General features: G+C 42.3%; 1 protein-coding gene across 7 annotated transcripts in view; it reads right to left on the bottom strand.

Moving 5' to 3' along the window:
- Nucleotides 1-264: 264 nt before the first annotated feature.
- The window catches only part of hdac4 (histone deacetylase 4), a 138,178-nt gene continuing 117,246 nt past the window's right edge, over nucleotides 265-21,196 (bottom strand). For all 7 annotated transcript variants that reach the window (XM_037109490.1, XM_037109489.1, XM_037109491.1 and 4 more), the window contains 5 exons: nucleotides 16,805-16,923; nucleotides 15,940-16,073; nucleotides 7,103-7,187; nucleotides 6,738-6,879; nucleotides 265-6,258 (listed from right to left, as the gene is read on the bottom strand). In XM_037109490.1, the coding sequence (XP_036965385.1) occupies nucleotides 6,219-6,258; nucleotides 6,738-6,879; nucleotides 7,103-7,187; nucleotides 15,940-16,073; nucleotides 16,805-16,923 (520 nt within the window). In that variant the 3' untranslated portion in view covers nucleotides 265-6,218. The remainder of the gene's footprint in view (nucleotides 6,259-6,737; nucleotides 6,880-7,102; nucleotides 7,188-15,939; nucleotides 16,074-16,804; nucleotides 16,924-21,196) is intronic.

Below are 21,196 nucleotides of genomic sequence, written 5' to 3' on the forward strand. Positions count from 1 at the left end.
TTGTGATGTCAAAGACAACATGTTAGAGCAAAAGGTTCCCGAGAAAAAAATGTACTATTTCTGTAACAATGGTGGAACAAGTCAAAAACATAACCGATAAAAAAAAAAAAAAAAAAAGGATATGTATTTTATACATTATGTAAACCTAGAACTGTTTGTTTCTGAACCACAGTGGTCATAGCGATAACTGGCTTGTTTAGTGGAATGGACAACTGTAGCGATGACCAGGCATCTGGATGGAGCCCTTTGATAAGTCCAGATGTGACAAAGAATGAAAATGTCTTCCCCGAAAATAAGTCCAACAAAGTCACATCTGGCCTGGTACCAAAAAAAAAAAAAGAAGAAGAAAGTTTTTCATTCGGTTGATGCAGTTTACAAAGCGTTCCCCTAAAACAATTTGTCTTTCTACATAAATACAATAAAATCTATTGTCTGTGTTACAAGTGCTAGATACTTTTTTTTTCTCCTTTTTCTGTAAAATATTCAACTGAAGTCTTCCGTGTGAGATGATTCCATGTCCTGCAGGTAAAAGCACAACATGGAAAGCACCCAAACCCCCTCCCCCTCCCTCCCAGGCAGGAACAAAAAAGCAGTAAAAGAGATAAGACAGTCTGGATACAGTGAAAGTACTAACGTCCTTCAGTGCTCGATCCCTTGTGCTGATATGTAGTATGAGACAGACAGACAGACAGACAGACAGACAGACAGACAGACAGACAGACAGACAGACAGGTAGGCAGTGCATGCGGACACACGGATCATGCAGAGAGGAAAGAGGAATGGAGTGGAGTCGGACCAGGCCGCCTAAATAAACAGTTCTGGACCTGGCCGGACTGAACTATGAGGGTAAAACAAAAAGATATGCCCCCTCCTATTAAATGGAAATTATAACAAAATGGAAAAATTTTTTTGTTACTGGACATTGTGTTAAGACTAACAGTGAAGAAGACAGACGGCCAGAGTAGCCAGACAGTGCTAGTTTTGGCTGCTTTTTAGAAACCAAAGCTTTCAGCAGTAGAAACCCCACGACTGGCACCGCTGTGCGAAGGTTCTGGGAATGTTCTGGGCTGGGTTACCGAAAAGCATCTCATCAAAAAAGTGTGTTGACACGCACGGAGATGACAGCGTATGCAAGTTAAGGTGACGCTCAGGACAAGCCCGTCTGAATGCATTTTCATATTTCAACCACAAATACCTCTGTTTACATCAAATGTGAAAATGTTCCTGGAGAGAAATCCTCCCAAAAATGACAAAGGATAGAGGAGAAAGTGTGAACGTGCCTGATATAAATAATGGGAATGTAAAGGAAATCATGTTTCTTGTACATAGCTAGGAATGTAAGGCATACTAAATACAACTAAAAATGCGATACCATCAAGAATTAGACCTCAATTATCTCTTCAGTATTCAGTGTAAAATCTACTTCATGGCAGAGAATTTACTGCAAGCTGTGATTTACATCCACTCATTTTACTTTGTTCTGTTAATTTACAAGGCAGTAGAAGATGAAAATGAATCAAATAGTCCAAAAACTGGTCCTCTCTGGTCATATTCTGCAGGGAAATGCAGCATCAGAAGAGAAAATATACTCTTTATAATAACCATCATGAATAAACAGTCAGTTTGTATTTAATTAATCATCAGTTAACAGTTATTTTACTGTTAACAAACAATGAAATACTTCATAAACCATTTCTTAAGATATTGGAAAGCTGCAACCTGATAACGGCTGTTTCAGTGATGTTTACAGATTAACTACAAAGTGTTTATTAACCATTTACAAAGTCTCATGAACATCAGATGAAAGTTTACATTAATGGTTTATAAAGCATTTTGTTTGATAACAGTGAATTAACAGTTGACTGAAGTTTCTTTTTTCTTTTCACATATGTGCACGTACGAGTGTACATGTGTGTTGTTGAAAATGTTTCGGTACTGATACCTTAACTTCAATACCGGCTCCTGAATGATGCTTTTTAGATACCAGTATTAAATTATATTCTAATACACGCTGTGAGCCCTGACTCTGGCCGTAACCCAGCGTTTTCCCTGCACGCCTCGAGACAGCCAATCAAAAGCACTATCAGATCTCAGCAGAACAGGCATGCTGCATGTTTATGGGATCACTGTGGTCATCGAACTCCTCAAGAATGGAAATCTGGTATCGAATGAGAAGACATTTTTCGATACTCGATAGTATCGAGGAGATGTGGTTGGTGCCATGAAAGTATTGAGGTTTGATATGCAGCCCTATAAAAACACTGGTCTTAATAAGTGAGTGGGCTCCTGCAGGGATCCAACAGTCTGGCGGGCTGAAACCCAGAGGCAGCACTTAGCTGATGAATGAGCCTACAAATGAGAACTAGATGAATTTAAAGGAATGTTGATTTAAATTAAAACTGAAGACAGTTGGTCAGTAAGAGATGATTTTGTGAAATCATTTGTAAAAACCCAATCAGAGGGGATTTAAAGTCGAGGAACAGACACGGCCATGTTCCAAATCAAATCCACATTGGTCACTTTGAATTTCAGTCTCACATTCTCAATACGGGGAAACCTAAAAAATTGTGGGATGGTACGATGATGCGCATGAGACTGAGTGGAGGGCAATGGCACACCCACTGATGGGACGAATTAAGCCAAGAACTATCATCAGTGTTGAAAGACAGAAAGACAACCAGTCAAATGCTACTCGACATGTAACTAACTGTAACTGAGGACAGTGCGCGGCGCCTTCAGTAACGAGGGCCGACTGTACGCAAGACCCATGAAAAGTTTCATTTTTCAATACCAACTTCAAAAACAAGGTCATAGTATTTCATTATGTATAGATATATATATATATAATATACTCATTTCTTTTCATATATAAATCTACTATGAACAAACAGTAAATACACAATTGCCCGTCATTATACAAAGTAGAAACATTTGCATCCCGACCCTCCCACAAAACCCCCCCGAAACCCAGAAAACACAGTCGTGTCGTGTCCACTAAAAACAGAGTCTGATCCCTCACCTGCCGGGAAGTATGTCAGCTTTACAATGTAACAGAGAGACTGAGAGGGGAGAGTCAGCGAAGACAACAAGAATAACACAAAGTCGTTCAAAGAGAAGTCACTGGCATCCACTGAAAGGAGAGCGCAACCAGAAACAAAAAGGCGGATGACAGGAGGAATAAACAAAAGTAGTCACTGATGAATGAATGTGTGTGGCAGGAATACTCGGCAGATCGATGTCCTATGTACAGTAAACAAGAGTAAACAAAACACAGCACTCTGTTTCCTGTCTGCTGAAAATATACATTGAACGTGACTGAGCTCGTAGATGGAACATAAGGGGAGAGAAGGTAGTCGGCCCACGACAAGTTGAAAGAACGGTTACAGGCGAGGAACCGAAAAAGAAGAAGGACGAGGGTTTTTACGTCACTGCATCTTGCTTTGGTGCCATGCTGCAGTGTCGGCTGTACTGCTGTTTCACACGACACAGACGTGTTGGGTTTTAGTGCGTTTCTCCATACATCTCTCACAGACTTCAATACAGCTGTCACCACAGTCTGGCACCGAGGTGAGATTCAGTAACATAGTGATCCGGCCTCTCTTTTCTGGTGTTTCACCTACAAAATGGACGACCGAATCTGACTACAACTAGGCTGCTGGCTGGTGTGTTGTATAGTCTGGCTAGTCGGGTTCGGCTCTGAGTGGAGTTCCTCGTTGGTGAAGAACCCAAACTATTTATAAACTATCCCAACCCCTGTGAGAGGGTTCAGAATCGGAGCTACATGTGCTATTTAAAGTAGCAAAGACACTCAACATGCACGGCCTCATCCCACAAAAAGACAACTATAAAAATATGTGTATACACTTGAATATTTATACAGAGCAGCTTGTGCTTCACTGTCTGTGAACAGATGGGCACACACACATACACACACACACACACACACACACACACACCTGCCTCACAGCACCTGACATTTGGGCAGCAGATGTGCTTAACAAGGTGGCTAAAGATGTTGAACCAGCTGTGGGAGGCTGTGTGGCACTGGAAAAAAAAAATCCCAGGTGGTACGGTCACTGTTACCACGGAGACACGGTTGTCTTAAAGAGAGGGCTGGTTCAACAAATTGGCCCATGTGAGATTAATTTGTCTTTAACCCACATTATTCTGCCAAAAAAAAGAAGCGAGTGGATTCGTATGTAAAGGCTGAAGAGGCTGAACTCCAGAGATAAAAGTCGGTCGCTGCTTTGGCTTCATCTTTGTCTGACTGCACACAGTGTGATTAAAATGAGTGGGTTTTTTTTTTTCATTAGTCCTGTTACATTTGGAGTAAAACTTGGAGTAAAATGAGACTGATTTATAATCGCTGCATCCACTGAAAATTAACTGTGAGCATTGAGAAAACTTTTCACTGTCCTCACAAACACATCGCTGCAGAAAAGAGGAGTTGCTCAGGATGTTACAGCAACAACCAAAACCATCCCGCCTCTGCCTGTCACAGTAATTATACTGCAGTCGCTGCATGATTTTGTTGATGTATTTTAAATCTGTAGTGTTATGGTACTCGTACTTTATTTAGGGATGTGGCAGGATAGTCATCAGTATATTGTTTTTATGCTTTATAAGCTTAATATCTCATGTTTGTAGCTATGTTTGTTTGTCACAAAGCAGCACAACACAGAAAATGAAATCAGCACCTGCATACTGTATACAGCCATACGTCTTTAAATGTTACAGTTAGAACTGAATATGTCACATAGCTCAACATACAAATAAACGATGAGAAGTGACAGTTGTTGTTGGTGTGGAGTCACGGTGAGGCGGTCTGTAATGCCCTGTTGTTATGAATCCTTATTGTTCTGTTGTGGCTGAAGGTTTGGGCCTTATTTTTTCTAGCCTGAACAAATTATCGATCAAATGCAGCTTTCGAGTGTGGTTATATTGATGATTAATGTACATGTCTTAACTCAGCTGTTTTCATCATTGTTTTGCTGACAGACCGTCATATGGTGCTATCGAGGTGCGATACACGACTCTTCAACCTCCATTAGTTGCATTTTAGATTATTGTTTTTAATGGTTCAAGTTTGCATGTGCGCCGCTTGTCTGGACTGTGGGAGGGAGCTGGAGAAAACCAGTGCGAAGACACCAGTGTTGTGTTAATTGATGACTTAAAACTGCTCGCGGGTTGAATGTGAATGTGTATGTAGCTAAGATGGTTGATAAATTAATACTAAAAATAAAACAGGGAAATCAGACGCCCGTCCAAGACGTGTTCTCTGGCTACGTACCTTTAAACTTCCTTTTAAAATGAACCACTTTCAACTTGTGGCTGGGAACTACCTTCTAGGTTGAGATTTTTTTTAAAAATGAGTGGGGGGGGAGGAAATGTGGAGGTACAGGGAGAGACAGTAGGTTGCTTGCAGAGAATTATAGGTAAACATGCCAAGGTCCGCCAGTCTATGTGCCAACAACATGCAGGCATCGGATGTCTTGCCAGGATAGAAATGTTTAAGGGGTTGGGGGAGAAGAGGCCTCGTTCCCAAACCTGTTTTTTAAGGCAAAGCTCTCGAAGAGTTCAACAGAAAATCCACCAGGTTTGAAAGAAAAAAAAAGGCACAAACGCACAGTCTTTCACTATCAGTCAGTTTGGATCCAGAACACGTGCTGACCTTTCTCATCTGTAGCCTTCAACCGCGTTAAAAAGCTGCAAGAAAATGTTTTGTTCCATTCGTCCGGATATCATAAAAGAGCAGGAATGATTCATCCGTAGTGCAGAGTCACAATCACATCAGAAAGTGAGACGATGAAGCACAGAAAGAACAGAATAATAAGAAAAGAGGATGATAGTCTGCGTATGGTTCCGACTGGCATTCAAAAGTACTTCTTGTCTAGTGTTTTAAAAGCACTGGCACTCGAGGTTGTCACTGTGGGATTGTTGAGTCAACCCTCTTATAATCCAAGGTCTTCAAGAGACGATGCAACACATCGGTCCTGATCAGTCTGTGCACTGCTGATCAGTGAATGCGTCGCTCATCCTCAGTGTTCCTTTGAGCGCCACTGTTGTCAGCTCTGCATGTTCTCTCCCACAATAACATGCCAGAATATGGCAGAGGTGAGACATGAGAGTGGCTTTTGTATTGACACGGACTGGATGAGGACACTGTCAAAAAAGATGAAGACCTGGTCTCAGTGGTCAAAGGCTCGGGATGTTCTTCTTTACATGGGAGCTTCTTCTTCCATCGGTTCCTCTTCAGCCCTGAGGAAAAGAGCACCATGAACGTGGTTGTAATATCAGACACAGAGAGACAAAAAGCTGCAGTGTTGGTGTAAATTATTTGTGGCACCATCACTGTTTGGATTACATGTAGGTCATAGGATTCATTGTTGTCATGACAAAATAGTACTGTAACAGTACGGCAGGTTGGAAAGTAAACTTATTTTCTTTTTTGACAACAGTCTGACGAGAAGACCACTTTCATAGCTGGACAGTAAGTTTAGTTAAAGCTTAGTTTAACTTAGCCTTGCTCAACAATTGGAAAGAGGGCAAAAAACCACCTTGAGGTGAAGAAATCTACCTACCAGCACAACTAAAGCTCAACATGCAACACATTGTCGCCTGAACACTCGTCATCACCCTGAGGTTGGCAGCATCAGCTGAGGTTTCAGAGGGGTGGATCAAATAGATGTTGAGCATTTTCACTTTACTTTAAATGTACAAGAAGATTCACCATGTACCTCTTTCCAATGTGCTTGTTGGCGACAGACAGTGAGGCCATAGCGGAGACGGTCTCTGCTTCCTCTGTGTCTCGCTGAAGGGCTTCGCTCAGCGAGCAGCCGAGTGTGGAGGCAGAGCGCTGCAGCGAGCGCCAGTATTTACCTGTAAAAGACAACGAGAGGGTAAAAGTCTGGTCACTGGACCACAGGAGAGATCAAAACTCTTATTTGCTCAACAAATGTTGTTTTTACTATTAATAACATCTAAACAAGCGCAAAATATAAGTATAACCATCAATCTAAATACCTAATACCATTCAGTCAGATACTGTACATGCTCTCAGATGCTGATGCATGTCGTGCGTACGTGTGAATGATTCACTCACTGTGAGCTTCGATAACTTTCTCCATAGAGTGGACAGCGTTGGCATTAGGTCTCTGCTGCAGCACCTCGTCAGGAATGGGGTCCAACTGAAACAAACAAAAAATAACACTGAAACACATTCCCTGCTAAACTTTCAATAACAAAAGCAAAAGAAAATAAAAACAGAATGGCGGTGCACAATTTCCTGTAGCCACTATACACATCTTTGAGATTATTTAAGACACTTGTGCTGAAATAAAACTGGCATACAACTTAGCCGATGTTCACAGTAGGCATAGGTTCACTGCCAACCGCATTAAATGTCTCCAGGCATTTCTTCAATAAAGTGGGTACGGCTGGGTATGTGTTTTTATGAATGTGACTGACAGGTGTTCAGAAACGCTGCACCAAAACCACACTTAAAGCGGTTCCCTCCTGGTTTAAAGGATCACTTTTGAATGTGGACCACAGCCCGGTGTTGAATCACTCCAAGAGGTGGGGAACGGGCTCGAGCTGCTGACACAATAGAAACTAAGCCTGCAGATGCACACACCTCCTCCCACTCAACCGGAGCTCTGCTACTTTTTGACATAAACTACAATGTGTGCTTTGTACTGTGTCCCACGCTAAGGACACATACTGGTGTACGCAGATGCATGCACATGGAAATCGCTTGCTTACATACACGCATACTCAAGCACACACTCAAGTACACACACACACACACACCTCGGGGAGTGCGGCTAAGCCTATGAAACTCTCCAAGCCACAATTCAGAGGAAACAGGGCTATTCCCCAATGTGCCTTTCCCAACCCGGAATGATTCAATTTCCCCTTTGGCTGACTGCACATACGACACTTTCTCATCCTATTTTGTCAAACAGGCCCATTCAGCTCTCACATTCCAACACAGACGACATGCATCCCTTTTTATGCTCAATCATAACGCCAGCGGAATAAAGGACCAACTGAGGAACATGTAAATGGAGACAAAAAGAAAAAGAAAAAAAAAACGGTTTGGCCAGAGATTTGGGAGTTCAATGTCAGAGAGAAAAAGGAAAAAGTCATCGTCGGCCGGTCTCGCTTGGCCAAGGCTGGAAGTTTTCTTTTAATTAAAACAAATAGAGAGTGGGAGGGGTCCGCGGGGGCTGAGGGAAGAGGCAGTCTGGGGAGAGGGATACTTTAATCCTGCTGTGGCACGACAGGCTACATCATACAGCATACAGGGACGGACAGAGGTAACACGTATACATACAGTATAGTTTGTGCACAAATATTTACAATGGGTTATTTATAATTTTGCAAGTGTAGGCTTCTCTTTGTGCATCATTTGCTTAACACAGACGACAGGCAACTTAGGAAGTAAATGCATATTTTGTTTTGTGACTGTATCAGCTGCTCTGAAGTTCAATAGTTTATCCATGTAATCACTCAAACCCAACCTCTGTTTTCTTAGTGCAATCAGGAGGGAAAAGATAAAGCCCTCCACTGTTCTGTTAACATACAAAGCGTGGGTTGGCTCTCAAAATGAGCATTTTTGCTGTAACGTGATTTAACACAACTAGACATATGAGATAATTTCATGTAATATGATATTCAAAGAGTATGATGCTTAGAAGAAACCACTAATAGCTATCATTTTATCATCGTATGAAAAACAACTTGCTTTTTGTAGTATATATAGCACTGGACGCACAACCCAATCGCAAGAATAAATATTGGCAATGTGGATCTCTGCAAACAACAAACATGGTGGCAGCATTATAATTCTTTAGGTTCAATTTTCTATTTTATGTTGTAACAACACTGAGCTTCTGGTCTGGTTAGGTTGAGGGACAAAACCCACTTGGTTAGCGTTAGGCAAAGTTCAAAGTTTGGCTTAAAAACCTGTTTTGGTCGCCGCAAACACAGCTGGAGATGTCCCAAGGTCTCATCGAAAACATCTGGTTTTTGTTGCCACAAACACAGATGGAAATTGTCCTGAGGTCTCCTTACAAATCTCCAGTGGTGTCACACTTAGAAATGTTGTAACACAGTCTCAAACTGCCGTCACTGGCTTGGCAGGCTTATTGCCTAACACCACCAACCTTCCTCTCCGGCTTAAGGTATGAAACCCAAATCATGTTCACATCACAAATGTGTGATGTGAGAGTATGGCCCATTTCAACTGGAGGGTCTTTTAAGTGTTTTGTTGTGTTGGATGATGTAGTCATCTTCTGTCTACTGTGTAACTGTGAAGAGACACAGCCACAGTAACACAGCCCCTTGAGTTCATTAACGCAGGGCAATGTTTGGTCTGATTGCCCAACTGAAGAGCTGCACTCAAACTAAGGAGCTCATCTCCTTGAAAATGTCAGCAGCACTTATTCATCAATCCCATCTCGAAGTTTTCCCAGCCAGTCTGGGGACACAAACCATCAATCTTTCCGTCAAAACCTTTTTCTCCAACCTTCAGGCTACAGCTGCCAACTTTTCACCATAACCCCAGCCAGTCCCAGTTCAGCCCTTCCCAGTCCATACTAACCCAGCTCCCTGTCAGAGCAGGGTCAGAGGTTCTCTGGGGATCTCGTGGGGTTCATTTAAGAGCAGAGTTGGATGGGGGCAGCCTGTCAGCTTGATTGACAGCTGGGCCTCACGCTTATAAACTTTAATGGCTCTTGTCAGGGTACTCCAGGGGCCTCCACCTGGCAGGTATGGCAAACACACAAATGCACGCACACGGATGTGCATGTGCACTATACACAAGCACACATTTGTCAGCCACATCATCCAGAGCGACGTCTCTGTTTATTTAAGTTTGTGGTCCTGGCTGTGCCTGCACTTCTTGCATCTCCATGCCATCAGATGTGCAGCCATCTTTGAGAGAGAGCAAGATGGTTTGCTGTAACCATGTGGGCTGATTTCTGAGGTCTTTTTCTCAGTGTGACACAGCCGTCCAACGCACGAGGTCCCAGCCAACAAAACCGAGACACCATGGAAAGCCATGAGCTGAGAGTGAGGAATGTGCCCGGTAAAAACATTCCTGAGGGAGGCTGAAACCAAAACAGTGGAAAGAGGAGGAAATCCACTTGTTCAGCGAATGAAAAGTGCACAAGGCATCCATTGTTTACTGTTGTGTCCATGTGCATATGTTGGCAGTCACTAAAACCGGTTGATTATGTTACGCTAACTGAACAAGGTAATGACGTGTATTGTGCAAAGCAGGCAACCTTTTCGGAAAGGGGTGTGGGCTTGCCTTGTAGTCAGAGGGTGGTGGTGAACAGTCATGCCCAAGGGGGGACAGGTGAAGTCGAGCATCTTACTGTAACTGGAGTGTAAACACACCGAATAACATCATTAACAGCTGGTAACAATTAGCATATTAGCCTGTTGTTTATCATATAATTGCTAACAACCGTGATTCAAACTGGTCCCAACATCTGTTTGCAAGCAATCATCAATTAGACTTGAGTCCAGAGTTGACTAGTGTAGTCGCCAATGCATCATTCATGAGCTATTTAACTAAAAAGACTTCATGATTACGTACTACAGTGATGGGGGTGAATAAAAAGAGCCTGTAAAGTCCATTCAGCAATTTTCATCCCTCTTTCCCAGCTAATTTGAGCTGCTTTCAAAGGAAACCTAATGCTCATTATAGCCGAGCTTGTCTTAACCTGCCAATAAAAGCACAGATAGATTTCTCACACTAGCGAGCAGTAAAACACTGGAAGTAAAAGCTACACAGGAGGTGATGGATATAAAGAACAGCTTTAGGATGTTTTGGTTCCACTGTGAGGGCTGCCAAAATCTGCCTCTTTAGACGGCCACAAAAAAAAAGCACAAGCTATATAATTAACAAGATTAGGGAAGGTGGGCCTTATATTCTATTAAAACAATATATATGGTTAACAGGATTTGAAGCATTTCAATATAGCAACTCATCCATCCGTCCAGCAAAACAAACTGGATTATCATTCGACACATAATTCATGATTTAAGCTACAGTATATGCAACAGTTAGATAAATATGGTGACGTCCGGGGTTCAGGACACTTCCAGACGATACAAACCCTCAGGCAGTTGGAAGCTTCGTAAACAAAAGCACAGCTGACCAGCTAATCCAGCTGTGGTCCCATGCCTGAGCCTACTCATTCGCTCCATTCACAGTCAGCCAACACACACATGCACAAGCTAAAATATAACCTCTAGAAATAACCCGCTCAGTGGACACATTCAAACAAGCACCACATTAATCCAACTTGTTTCCCTGGTCTGCCTTGATGTTCAACCTGGTTGGTGAGGCCACAGTGTCCACAATTTCTGTTTCTTCTTCCGATTGCTTTTGCCATCAGAGGTCATTGTCTTTTTTAGTAAAACGAAATATATATATATTTACAAGAAACGTTCTCCTTTTATCTCTCCCTCTAGCTCAACTCTGCGCTGACGTTTCCCAGCTACATTCCAAGTCCATTACAGAGACCTTTGCTGAGATTATGATAAAAACACTTGCTTCCTGCCATTCTGATCTGATCAGGGACATTTTAGCCTCTCTTTTTTTTCCTCCGCTATCAGTTATCAAAGCTGCACACAACCGAACGATCTGCCTTTGTTCAAACAGCTGACATCACTTGCCGCCAAAGAGCCAACCGGTTCAAGAACTCTCAGTCTATTCTTAGCAGGTCGACATCTACGTTCGTGTTGTTCGTCGCTTTATCAAAGCCATCTTCTGCTAATGAGCCGTCCCCGCACAGCTCTTTCATTTCAGTCATGATGTCTTTCAGTTTTTCCATTCAAGGTTTCCCCTCAGTAAAATATCAAAACTCCTAGTTGTTTTTGGACTTTTATTTGAGACTATGGTTTGTTTAATATTAGGAATGAAGAGTTTTCATAAAACCTGTGTGTGATTATAATTCATCACATACCTCCATACCTTCCAGGCTTTGAGGACCTACATAGGTACTGTACTCTGTGCAGCTGCTGTGTAACAATAGTTTCCTCCCTCCCGACTTCAAATGATTACTCCACTTCCCTTTATTATCTGATCCTTTGGCCCAGGCTGACCCTGCTGGAAGAGGTGTGAGGGTAACCATTTTCAGATGTGTACCAGTGACGGGGCCAGGGTGAGAGTTGTGTCCTGCAGGGCTAAGGCAATTGACGCTCCCTGCCTCCTGCCTATTTTCAAATTTTCAGCTCCCTATGGCACCCATCCAGTGACCTCCTCCAAACTCCTGCTGAGGCCGACGCTCAGCAGGCAGCTGAAACCCAAGAAGCAAACCCCCTGATCCAATTCCTTATTTTTGAAGCAGGGCGGTGTTGTGAGTAACGAGAGCGTCCTTCAAGCTGAAAGTTCTGAGTACAAACCTCCGTGACAGCAAAAAGCATCCGCCCTGCTGAGGTGTCTTTAGATTCCTGAATCCTTACCAGCTGTAATGGCAGCGTTACTGTAACTCTGAATCACTGGTGGGCACAGTGCAGGTCAATAGACTTCAGTTATTAGATTAAGCCTCCGTGCATTTCTTATATTAAACAAGATCGAGCTCCAGCAGAGTTGTTAGCTCCTTCAACAGTTTTGGCACATTGCGATGCTTTGCTCATACGTAGAAATATTCAAGGGTTAATAAAATGTCCCATATGTTCCACAGTGTTCTAACTAAGGCCTATTATGTTCCTGCACAGGCCATTTGTCTGCGGAGGTCAGTGTCTTCATGTTCCACAAGATGTTGGACTGGTGGGTCGCAATGACCGACTTTTTATTAATGTGATCCCGTGTTATTGTTCTGTTTGTTTTGCTCTGATTCCAAGATCCACATGGAACAAGGCCATGTGGTTTTTTACGATTCCAAGAACTCATTTATAGCTCGGGCTGTCTGCAGGGCTGGAACAAGAGGCAGGGGGATGCACAGATACCAGCCTCACCAAGGCACATACACAAAACAAGGCAGATACACAAACAGATTCAGAGCTTACCATTTAGCTACCTTATCAATTGATTGCTTTTATTTACACTTGCTTTGTTTGCCTTGAAGTTAAGATTGCCATTTGAATTGTTTTGCCATCAGACAGATTGGACTGAAATGAACAACTTATGCATGAGTTTTGTTTTGCAAGTAACAATGCAACAAAAAACACTGTTACACAAAACTATGACTCTCACTTTAAGTTGTAAGGTTTACTGTACATCGCTAATGAGAACAGTAGACTCAAATGATTTGTACAACTGTTCTGAATGTCTGAGTGCCCAGAAGATGATGGCTTTAGCAGGTTCTCCAACACTCAGGGTGTGCTTGTGGTTAGGCCTGCAGCAATACTTGAGAGTGGTCAGTTTTTTAAAATAAACAAAGTTAATGCAAGTGTGTCCGTCTGGATATTCTCTCTTGATGTGTGGCGCTTGGTGTTGACGAACTAAACGAGATAAAAAAAAAAAAAAGTGTCAGACTGTAGCCAAGTTAAACACCATTTCCTCTCATTAATTCTTCTTTTTTTTCTTTAAAGCAACATTATGTAACTTTTTTTAAAAAAAACCTTAAAATAACACCTTCTTGCAGACCTGGGATTTGTATTTATGATGGTGATGCTGCACTCACAAACTGCGGGGGAGCCACAACATGCCAATTTCTACATAATGTTGCTATGAGGAAGGAATTTGAAAATTAGCTTCAAGCTGTGTGACCAGCTCAAATATGTCAGTGCAGTTTGCACCTACCTGTCACTTTGAAATGAACTGAAATTAGAGGGAAACAGCATTTTATTGTTATTGGAAACAGGTCTGTTTATTGGCACAGAGTTATCACACTGTTATCGAAAAAGATTGGTAAGTTGACTACAGGTAAATTTTTGAACTATCTATGACTCTGCCTCGAGAAGAAATGACGTAACTACCAGCTGTAAACGCTCTTAGCCCATATGATGGAATGTCCAAATGCGTCAAAGGCTTTTACTTTTTTATTCTTTTATTATTTTTTTTTTTTTACTTATTACTTATTTGTACAACTTGTTTTAAAAGATAATTGATTTTTCAGTCTCACTCCTGACTTGGTTGGTAGGTCAGGTTGGCCACCAATATAACAGCATCAACATACATGTTGTCCAGTATGTGTCAATAGGAAAAATCTTTTTTAGAGAATGTAATGCAGACAAAGATGCTTGGGATAGATCATAATGACATTCCTAGTGTAGCTTACAATAAATGTTATAATTAAACTCAAAAATATCTCATCACATCGGAGAGATCACCTCAAAAGTGCATATCACTTCATCATTATCAGATTGTTTTACTACCTGATATCAATATTGCTCTCTCTATATATACACACAGTCTATGGCTCAGTGTGTATATATTTGCATGTGTACAAAAATCTGTTGGAAAAAGGAAAAGAACTGAGTCGACCTAAAACACTACAACTGACACACAAAAATGCTTCTTGTGTGAACACAAGCTGGCATCTCCAAATACTGTTGAATACAAGTACGAACAATACATGTAGTGAGGACGCAGGACGGGAGATCTCCCACACAGAGTTTCAGATAACAGATAAACTCAAGAAAAATAACTAGCGAGGTTAAAGTGGCCAAAGCGAGGTATTAAACAGTCGTCTCACTCCTCTCTGGCTGCATGCCGAAAAGCAAATGTTTGTTTTTGCTCAGTGATAAAATGGATTGTGAATAAAACGGCAACAGATTACTTGTAGATATCAGAGACACATGCTAATGCCAAGTATGAACTATCAGCTGGCTGAGTTGGCTCGAGACGCAGCCTGGACTCTCTTCTACAGTCACGCCCTCCTCTCTTCTCATGACGCCATACAACCTCTGTTCTATACCACAATTCAGTAGTCCTTTAAAAACAACAGCACTGCGATATCCTGGATGCAAACTGTGAGGGGAGAAAATGAGACTGAGCAGCTCGTCCAAAAAAGCACTCCAGCCTCTCCATTAGCTGGAAGAAAAAGAGTGGGCGGCTTTAAGGAGTTGCTATTCTGTTGTGTGCCATGAATCACAGAGCGCTGGTGTTTGTTCAGTTCCACGGCCCAACCTACACACTCCCACAATTAACCTTCTGCCTGGAAATCCTCTCCCCCTGACGTGTTTGTGCGTGTGTCTGTCTGCGTGTTGCGTGTGTGTGTGCGAGGTGTTGACTTCCTCTTGGAATTGTGGGGAGAGCGTAAGAGAACGTGGAGGGAAAAATGGTTTTGGCGAAGATAAAGGAGCACTTTTGTCAAAGGAATGTACAAGCTTGTCCTGTATTTTTAACTTCACATATCTACATAAGGAGGCTATAGAATCATTGTCCTGCACTGTTATTGTGTGTGGTTGTTACAGTGGCACGGCTACCTTGGGTGAGATTACAGATTTTCTGACTTTTAATATTGTTGGAAACACTTGAGATGAGGAAAGTAAAAAAACTCAAGATTTAACAAAGGTCTAGACATTTTGATGCAGAAACGTTCCATATTATATCTTTAAATACAGCTCATAATCGCATCCACTGTTGTGTTGGAGGTCTATCTATGATCACAGACAGGAGACGAACAATTCAAGATTACCTCTAGTATCAAACAACACAATGTATTGTCCTTTTAATGTCAGTCAAAGGGAAAATATTTTAAGTTTAAGACCATAGCATATAAATGCCACATGGGATCTTTCAGGACATTCTCTTTGGAGCTACATCTTTAGGATAGTTGATTCCTGCACCACAAAAGTGCTTGTTGCCTCCTAAACAATATGCATTTAGCTCCCATCATATTTAATCTGCCATAGATTGAGTCCATAATTTTGAGAGTATTTGTCAAATCCAAGTGCCTTGCTCAGGGTTGTTTTGATAGTAATTTATGTGGATATTTTGGCAGTAATTGTCCCTCCTCAGGGCTCTCATCTTACCTCATTGCCAAGCAGAGCAGAGACGCAGGCTTCGGAGGCATCACATATGGCTGTGAGGTCGTGACCCCCCTCTAGGGCAAGCACCACCCGACCGCCTGCCAGACTCATCAGCTGCCTGGTCAGGTAGCCAAAGCCTGGACACACAGGAAATGACAGCGAAAGAGAAGGCAGAGAAAGAGAGAGAGCGAGGGGAAAGAAAAAAAAAAGAGTTGAGATGGGGGGAGCACTGATGTTCAAGCCCTAACTTCCTTTTTGGATATCGATCAAAGAAAAAAGAGAAAAAGGGGGCTTTGGGCATGGATGAGGAAGGGGGGTGACTGCATCAGAGAGAGGAGGAGAAAAAAAAGCGAGAGTGCTGCGGATTTACTGGGGGCCAGAAAACAAGCCATAATATGAGCCAGGTTTAATTTCAATAAATGCGGCTTTGCGTTTAGGCTTGGTCGCAGGCTTTGATGTCTTCCTCTCAGGAGGAGGGGAGGTTTAATATATGCATTCAGCCATACTTTCCTCTTCCCTGAATTCTACCCATGTCCCCTCAAAATGCAATCCTCTCAAAACCACCCGTATCAACCTTCTTCACAACCCAAGACCCCTGCTCTCATTTGAGATCTGCGGGGTGGTTTTAGAAAAGTTCTTTGTTGGTACGCCAGCGTTCTCGATCTGAATACACAAGTCACAGCGCAAGATAAACACGAGGCGTGTGTTTGAGCTTTTCTGTGTGTCTGTCGGTCTGCGTTGCAGCACGGACAAAAAAAAATATGTACTACATGAGTGGGACAGTGGAGAGCATGCCTTAAAATGTGTATTTTTTAAATATATGGCATAGAGGAGAGTAATTAACTGGGTAGCTGTGGTCACTACTTACATTTGGCTGTCAGTTTGTATCCTCCCAGGGGTGAGGCATGACCGTCTACCGCATCAAAGCCTGAAGATACCAGAACCACGTCTGGGGCAAACTCGTTGGCAATGGGCATGACCACCGTCCTGGAGAAAAAAACAGGAAGAAATGTCAACAAAATAATGTATTTATGGTGGAGACAGATTCAGTGTCTAAAAAACACTAGCAGCACAGAAAAACTTGGTGAGGAGTGAGGTTAAATCTTGTCCTGCTGGCTGAAGTGCAGTCCTCCTTCCAACTCTCCCTGTTGAGTCACATCTTCCTGAGGCAGGCAAATCAAAAAGTCACGCTGCATTTCATTAAATGTTATTGTTGCAGCCGCAAGTGTGACATCTACAATGTTGGGCTACAAACATACATTTGCTGCTCCAAACCTCCGACCTTCTGGAGGAATAAACATTAGGAGTGGCATCAGATTCTGCTTGGAAAGAGCTCAGAGACTACTTTTTTTTTTTACTTAAAAATGTTGATTCATCTTTGCTCCTCTTTATCAACCTGACAGCAGTAGCGATCCACAAAGGTGAACTGCATTGTCAGGTGTTCTTCTGACTGGAGCTGGAGGGGAAATGGAGGTGATAACAAATTATCCTGCTGTCAATTTTGCTTTGCTGGCTGGAACAAGTACCTTGAGTTAACTTGTGGATTACTCTGGGTTTGAACATTGTTGGAAACATTTGGGATAATTTAGATACACAACCCAGTAAAATCTGTAACGAAGGTTGAGTCATTTTCAGACATTTTAACGCAGAATTCCTTCGTATTACATGTTAAATTTACATTTAGAGATAAGAAACTGATGCTTGAGACTCATTCAAGACTAGCGAGTCTACTGAGCCAAGTTTTTAAATATTCAAATTATGGAAGATTTCCTCTGTGAAAGTAAACAATTTGCTTTTTCATTTGTTTCTCCCATTTTCCTTTTGAATGTATGTAACTGTGTCAAAGGAAGTGACCCTGTAACCACCAAGCTCCATCTCCCAATAAAGCTACACGTACCTTAAGCATTTTTTACAAAAGTTTCATTTCTGCCAAATCATCCAAAGATTGTTAAACTGTGGAAATATTAACTGAGAAGAATGATGAACGATAGCTGCACGGTGAATTCTGTCACCTCTGAGGGATAAAAGAGGACCACTGGTGAACTCTGTGACCTCTGACGGCTTAAAGATGACTCCTTCAGTTTACGAGGACTACTATTAAAAATGTATTTGGAGATATGCCTTAAGTGTGCTCACTGTCCCTGTGATGGTGATTGTGGTATATGGTGTAACCAGCTGGAGATGCTACATGTCATTTTTTGCTGTATATCAGTCGCTGTGTTTTTTCCTTTCTTTTATGGCTCTTCTCTTCCTTTCATGGTTTTCAAAGCAAACATCCATCTAATGAGTTTGTATCTACAGTACGTGTGTGGCAGAGAAAATTACAGCGTGCAAAGTTCGGTAATTTGGAGGCAGCGATACACTACAACATCCTTAAGTAAAAAGCAGAAGCGGAAGGACAGATATAATTGCATGTGTGTATGTGTGTTAAGTATGCAGGATAATTCTAACACTGGGTGGGTGTGGTGAATGAGGGCTGTTTGTGTACAACCTTCATCTAACACACAGCTGGCGGGGAGGGAGTACTTGTGTGCAATGTGTCATGCACATAAATCCAATCAACGGTCGGGTACTGTGTAATGATTCACTGCATGCTGTGGCTGGAAAATCCAGTCCGGTTAAGATGGTGACCTTTTTGAAAAAAAAAAAATAGAATTACCGCCTTGCGGTTGTATGCCTCCGTGCACTAATCAAGCTGCTGCTGCTGAGCAATAATGATGAATAACAGGCAGATCATTTTTAGAAGAACATTATGATGTCACAGTGAATATAACCTATGACCTGTTGGATATCAAATGTCATAACTTCATCATCTTATCTTATTAGACATTTGTGTAAAGTTGGATAGTAATTTTTTAATCAATTTAAAGTAAGTCTGGAGAAATTCCCTAAGTGCATTTCTGAGATATTGGTTCGTAAGAATTGTGGTGCCATGAGGTCGCAATTATCTTGAACTTTGGCCACTGAAACCTAATCAGTTCATGTTTGAGTCCAAGTGTACAAATGTATATTCAAAGAAATTTCCTTAACGCTTTCTTGAGATAGAATGGGATGGACGGGTGGGCAATCTGAAAATATTATTTATCCAGTAATTAATCCAAACATAACCCAGGTAATTTATGTTTTGCTCAAAGAAAAAAAAAAAATATTCGAGTGTTAGTTACAAAACATTGAGTTTGTTTTTTTATTCAATTAGGGTATATTTTAATCAGGAATCAGTAATGAATCATTCAACTGGTCTATACAACTCGGGGTTGGCACACTAGAGCTTAGCTGACTGTATCTAAAAGTACAACCTGTCACAGTAATCTGGTTTCATGTGATTTAGGGTGTTTATACACAGTTCATAATAGTTGGACTTCCCAGATGACAAAAGTAGTTATTCTCTGATTCACTCACACTCACAGGAATTTTTTTTTGGGGGGGTCTGGTTTTTTTGTCCATGCAGTGTTTTGTCGAGGTCTGCGAGTGACGGAGTACCACAGGGTTCCGTCGTAGGTCCTCTGTACTTTGCCGACCTCAAGAACACGGCGCTGGTTTTGCTGGCTGTGGGCGAGCAGCGTGCCCCGAGCTCCGCAGGCCACCGGTTTTTCCATCTCTCATTCACCACCAAATTATAACCCTTAACTGTGCACACCACACCCCCGACCACAACACAACACACGTACGTACACACAGCTGTCTGGGGGAGAGGCGGGAGGTAGCGTTGGGAGCTCTTTGGTAGCCCCAGACAGCAGGGGTACACCGAGTGCGTGCGTCACTGTGTGTTTTAGCGTGCATCTGGCAATGTTTCAGAGAGCAATGTCATGAGGGAATAGAAGAAGACGAAGGGATAGGATGGAAGAAGTTGAGCGAGAGAGAGATAAAGATACAGAGAGCGAGAAAATGAGCGGGGGAAAGGCCCCAAGGAACCTATGAGAAGAAAACATGAATGAACCAAAACATGAAAGAGGAAAATTGGCATCGCGGCAAGTGAAAATGTGTCTGAAACTGTGATCCGTTGTACCAACACTTCATTACCACGACCCAAACTAGACAATCATGTGAAATGAACAACCACCCTGCTCAGGGAAGTTCATATTTTCCAGCTTCAGTTTCTGAGCTAATCGTATATGTTCACAGGTTTTCTGCCTCTGTCTCCGCCTACACACACACACACACACACACACACACACACACACACACACACACACTCAAACACACACAGCCTTGGCCCATTAACATTTGGACCATAAAAGACCCCACACTAAAGGGAGTTGGCCACAGGCGAGCATGTGGGCTGACACACGGCGCAGGGGGGGGGGAACCTTGACCGCCAAGGATACTTTAACTACTGAGGGCTCCCCCGTCCCCCCTCCTCCAACCTTGAGAGACACACAGACAGAGACAGTTCTGGTCACGATGCTTAAAAACTGCTGGTGTCATCAGTTCCATCCCCCACATCCTCGAATAATACCCTGACATCGAAGGAAATACAAACCCACAGTAATCAATTAGCAGACTGGGATGAAGGAAACCAGTGGTTTTAGGGAAGACTAATAGTGCGTGAATCAGAGGCTATGTATGTGGAGATGAAAAAGCTCTTCTGTTAATTAAGGGAGGGGAGAGTTTACGACTGAGCTGTTAGCTACAGGACATCCTGAGCGAAGAGGTTGCGATCTGAGCCGCTGCCGGAGCAGAATCACACCAGTAAACATGCAGTTGAAACTTTTGTTTTAGTATTGTTTGGTTTACCTGGCAACAGGTGCATGTGTCACACTGTCAGCTGAGGAATGCTGGTTCTGAGCCTGCGTTTGCATGCATGAGTAAGTTTGTGGGAATGTTGTGCGGTTATTAAGCGCCATCATTCATAAAGTTGGGGATTAAAGGAAAAGAGTTGTCAAAATCAATGCAGCTGGGTTTAAGCTCCTAAAACACAGGATCATACACTTCCTAAGTATGACGTCTTTAGGGTTATTTTCTCAGAAACCTGAGTGAGTAAACCTTTTCCACAGGCTGAGTGATACTGACTAAAATGCATTAACTGAGTCTGCATCAGTGATTATTCCTGCTCCAAACTTTCATTATTACGTCTGCCAACTATTATACAAACCCACAATTCTTGTTTTGTTTATATTGTTTGACTGAGAAGATTAGTGACCACCTTGCAGTTGTTAAGGGGATCTTAGCACCAAAAGCAAGCAAGAAAGTCAGTGTTGGGTATCATGAAAAAAGAAATGCATTTGAAGAGAAACTCAAACAGAAAACATGGAACATCACT

Source organism: Acanthopagrus latus, chromosome 9 (genome assembly GCF_904848185.1).
Source record: "Acanthopagrus latus isolate v.2019 chromosome 9, fAcaLat1.1, whole genome shotgun sequence".
Lineage (NCBI taxonomy): Eukaryota > Metazoa > Chordata > Actinopteri > Spariformes > Sparidae > Acanthopagrus > Acanthopagrus latus.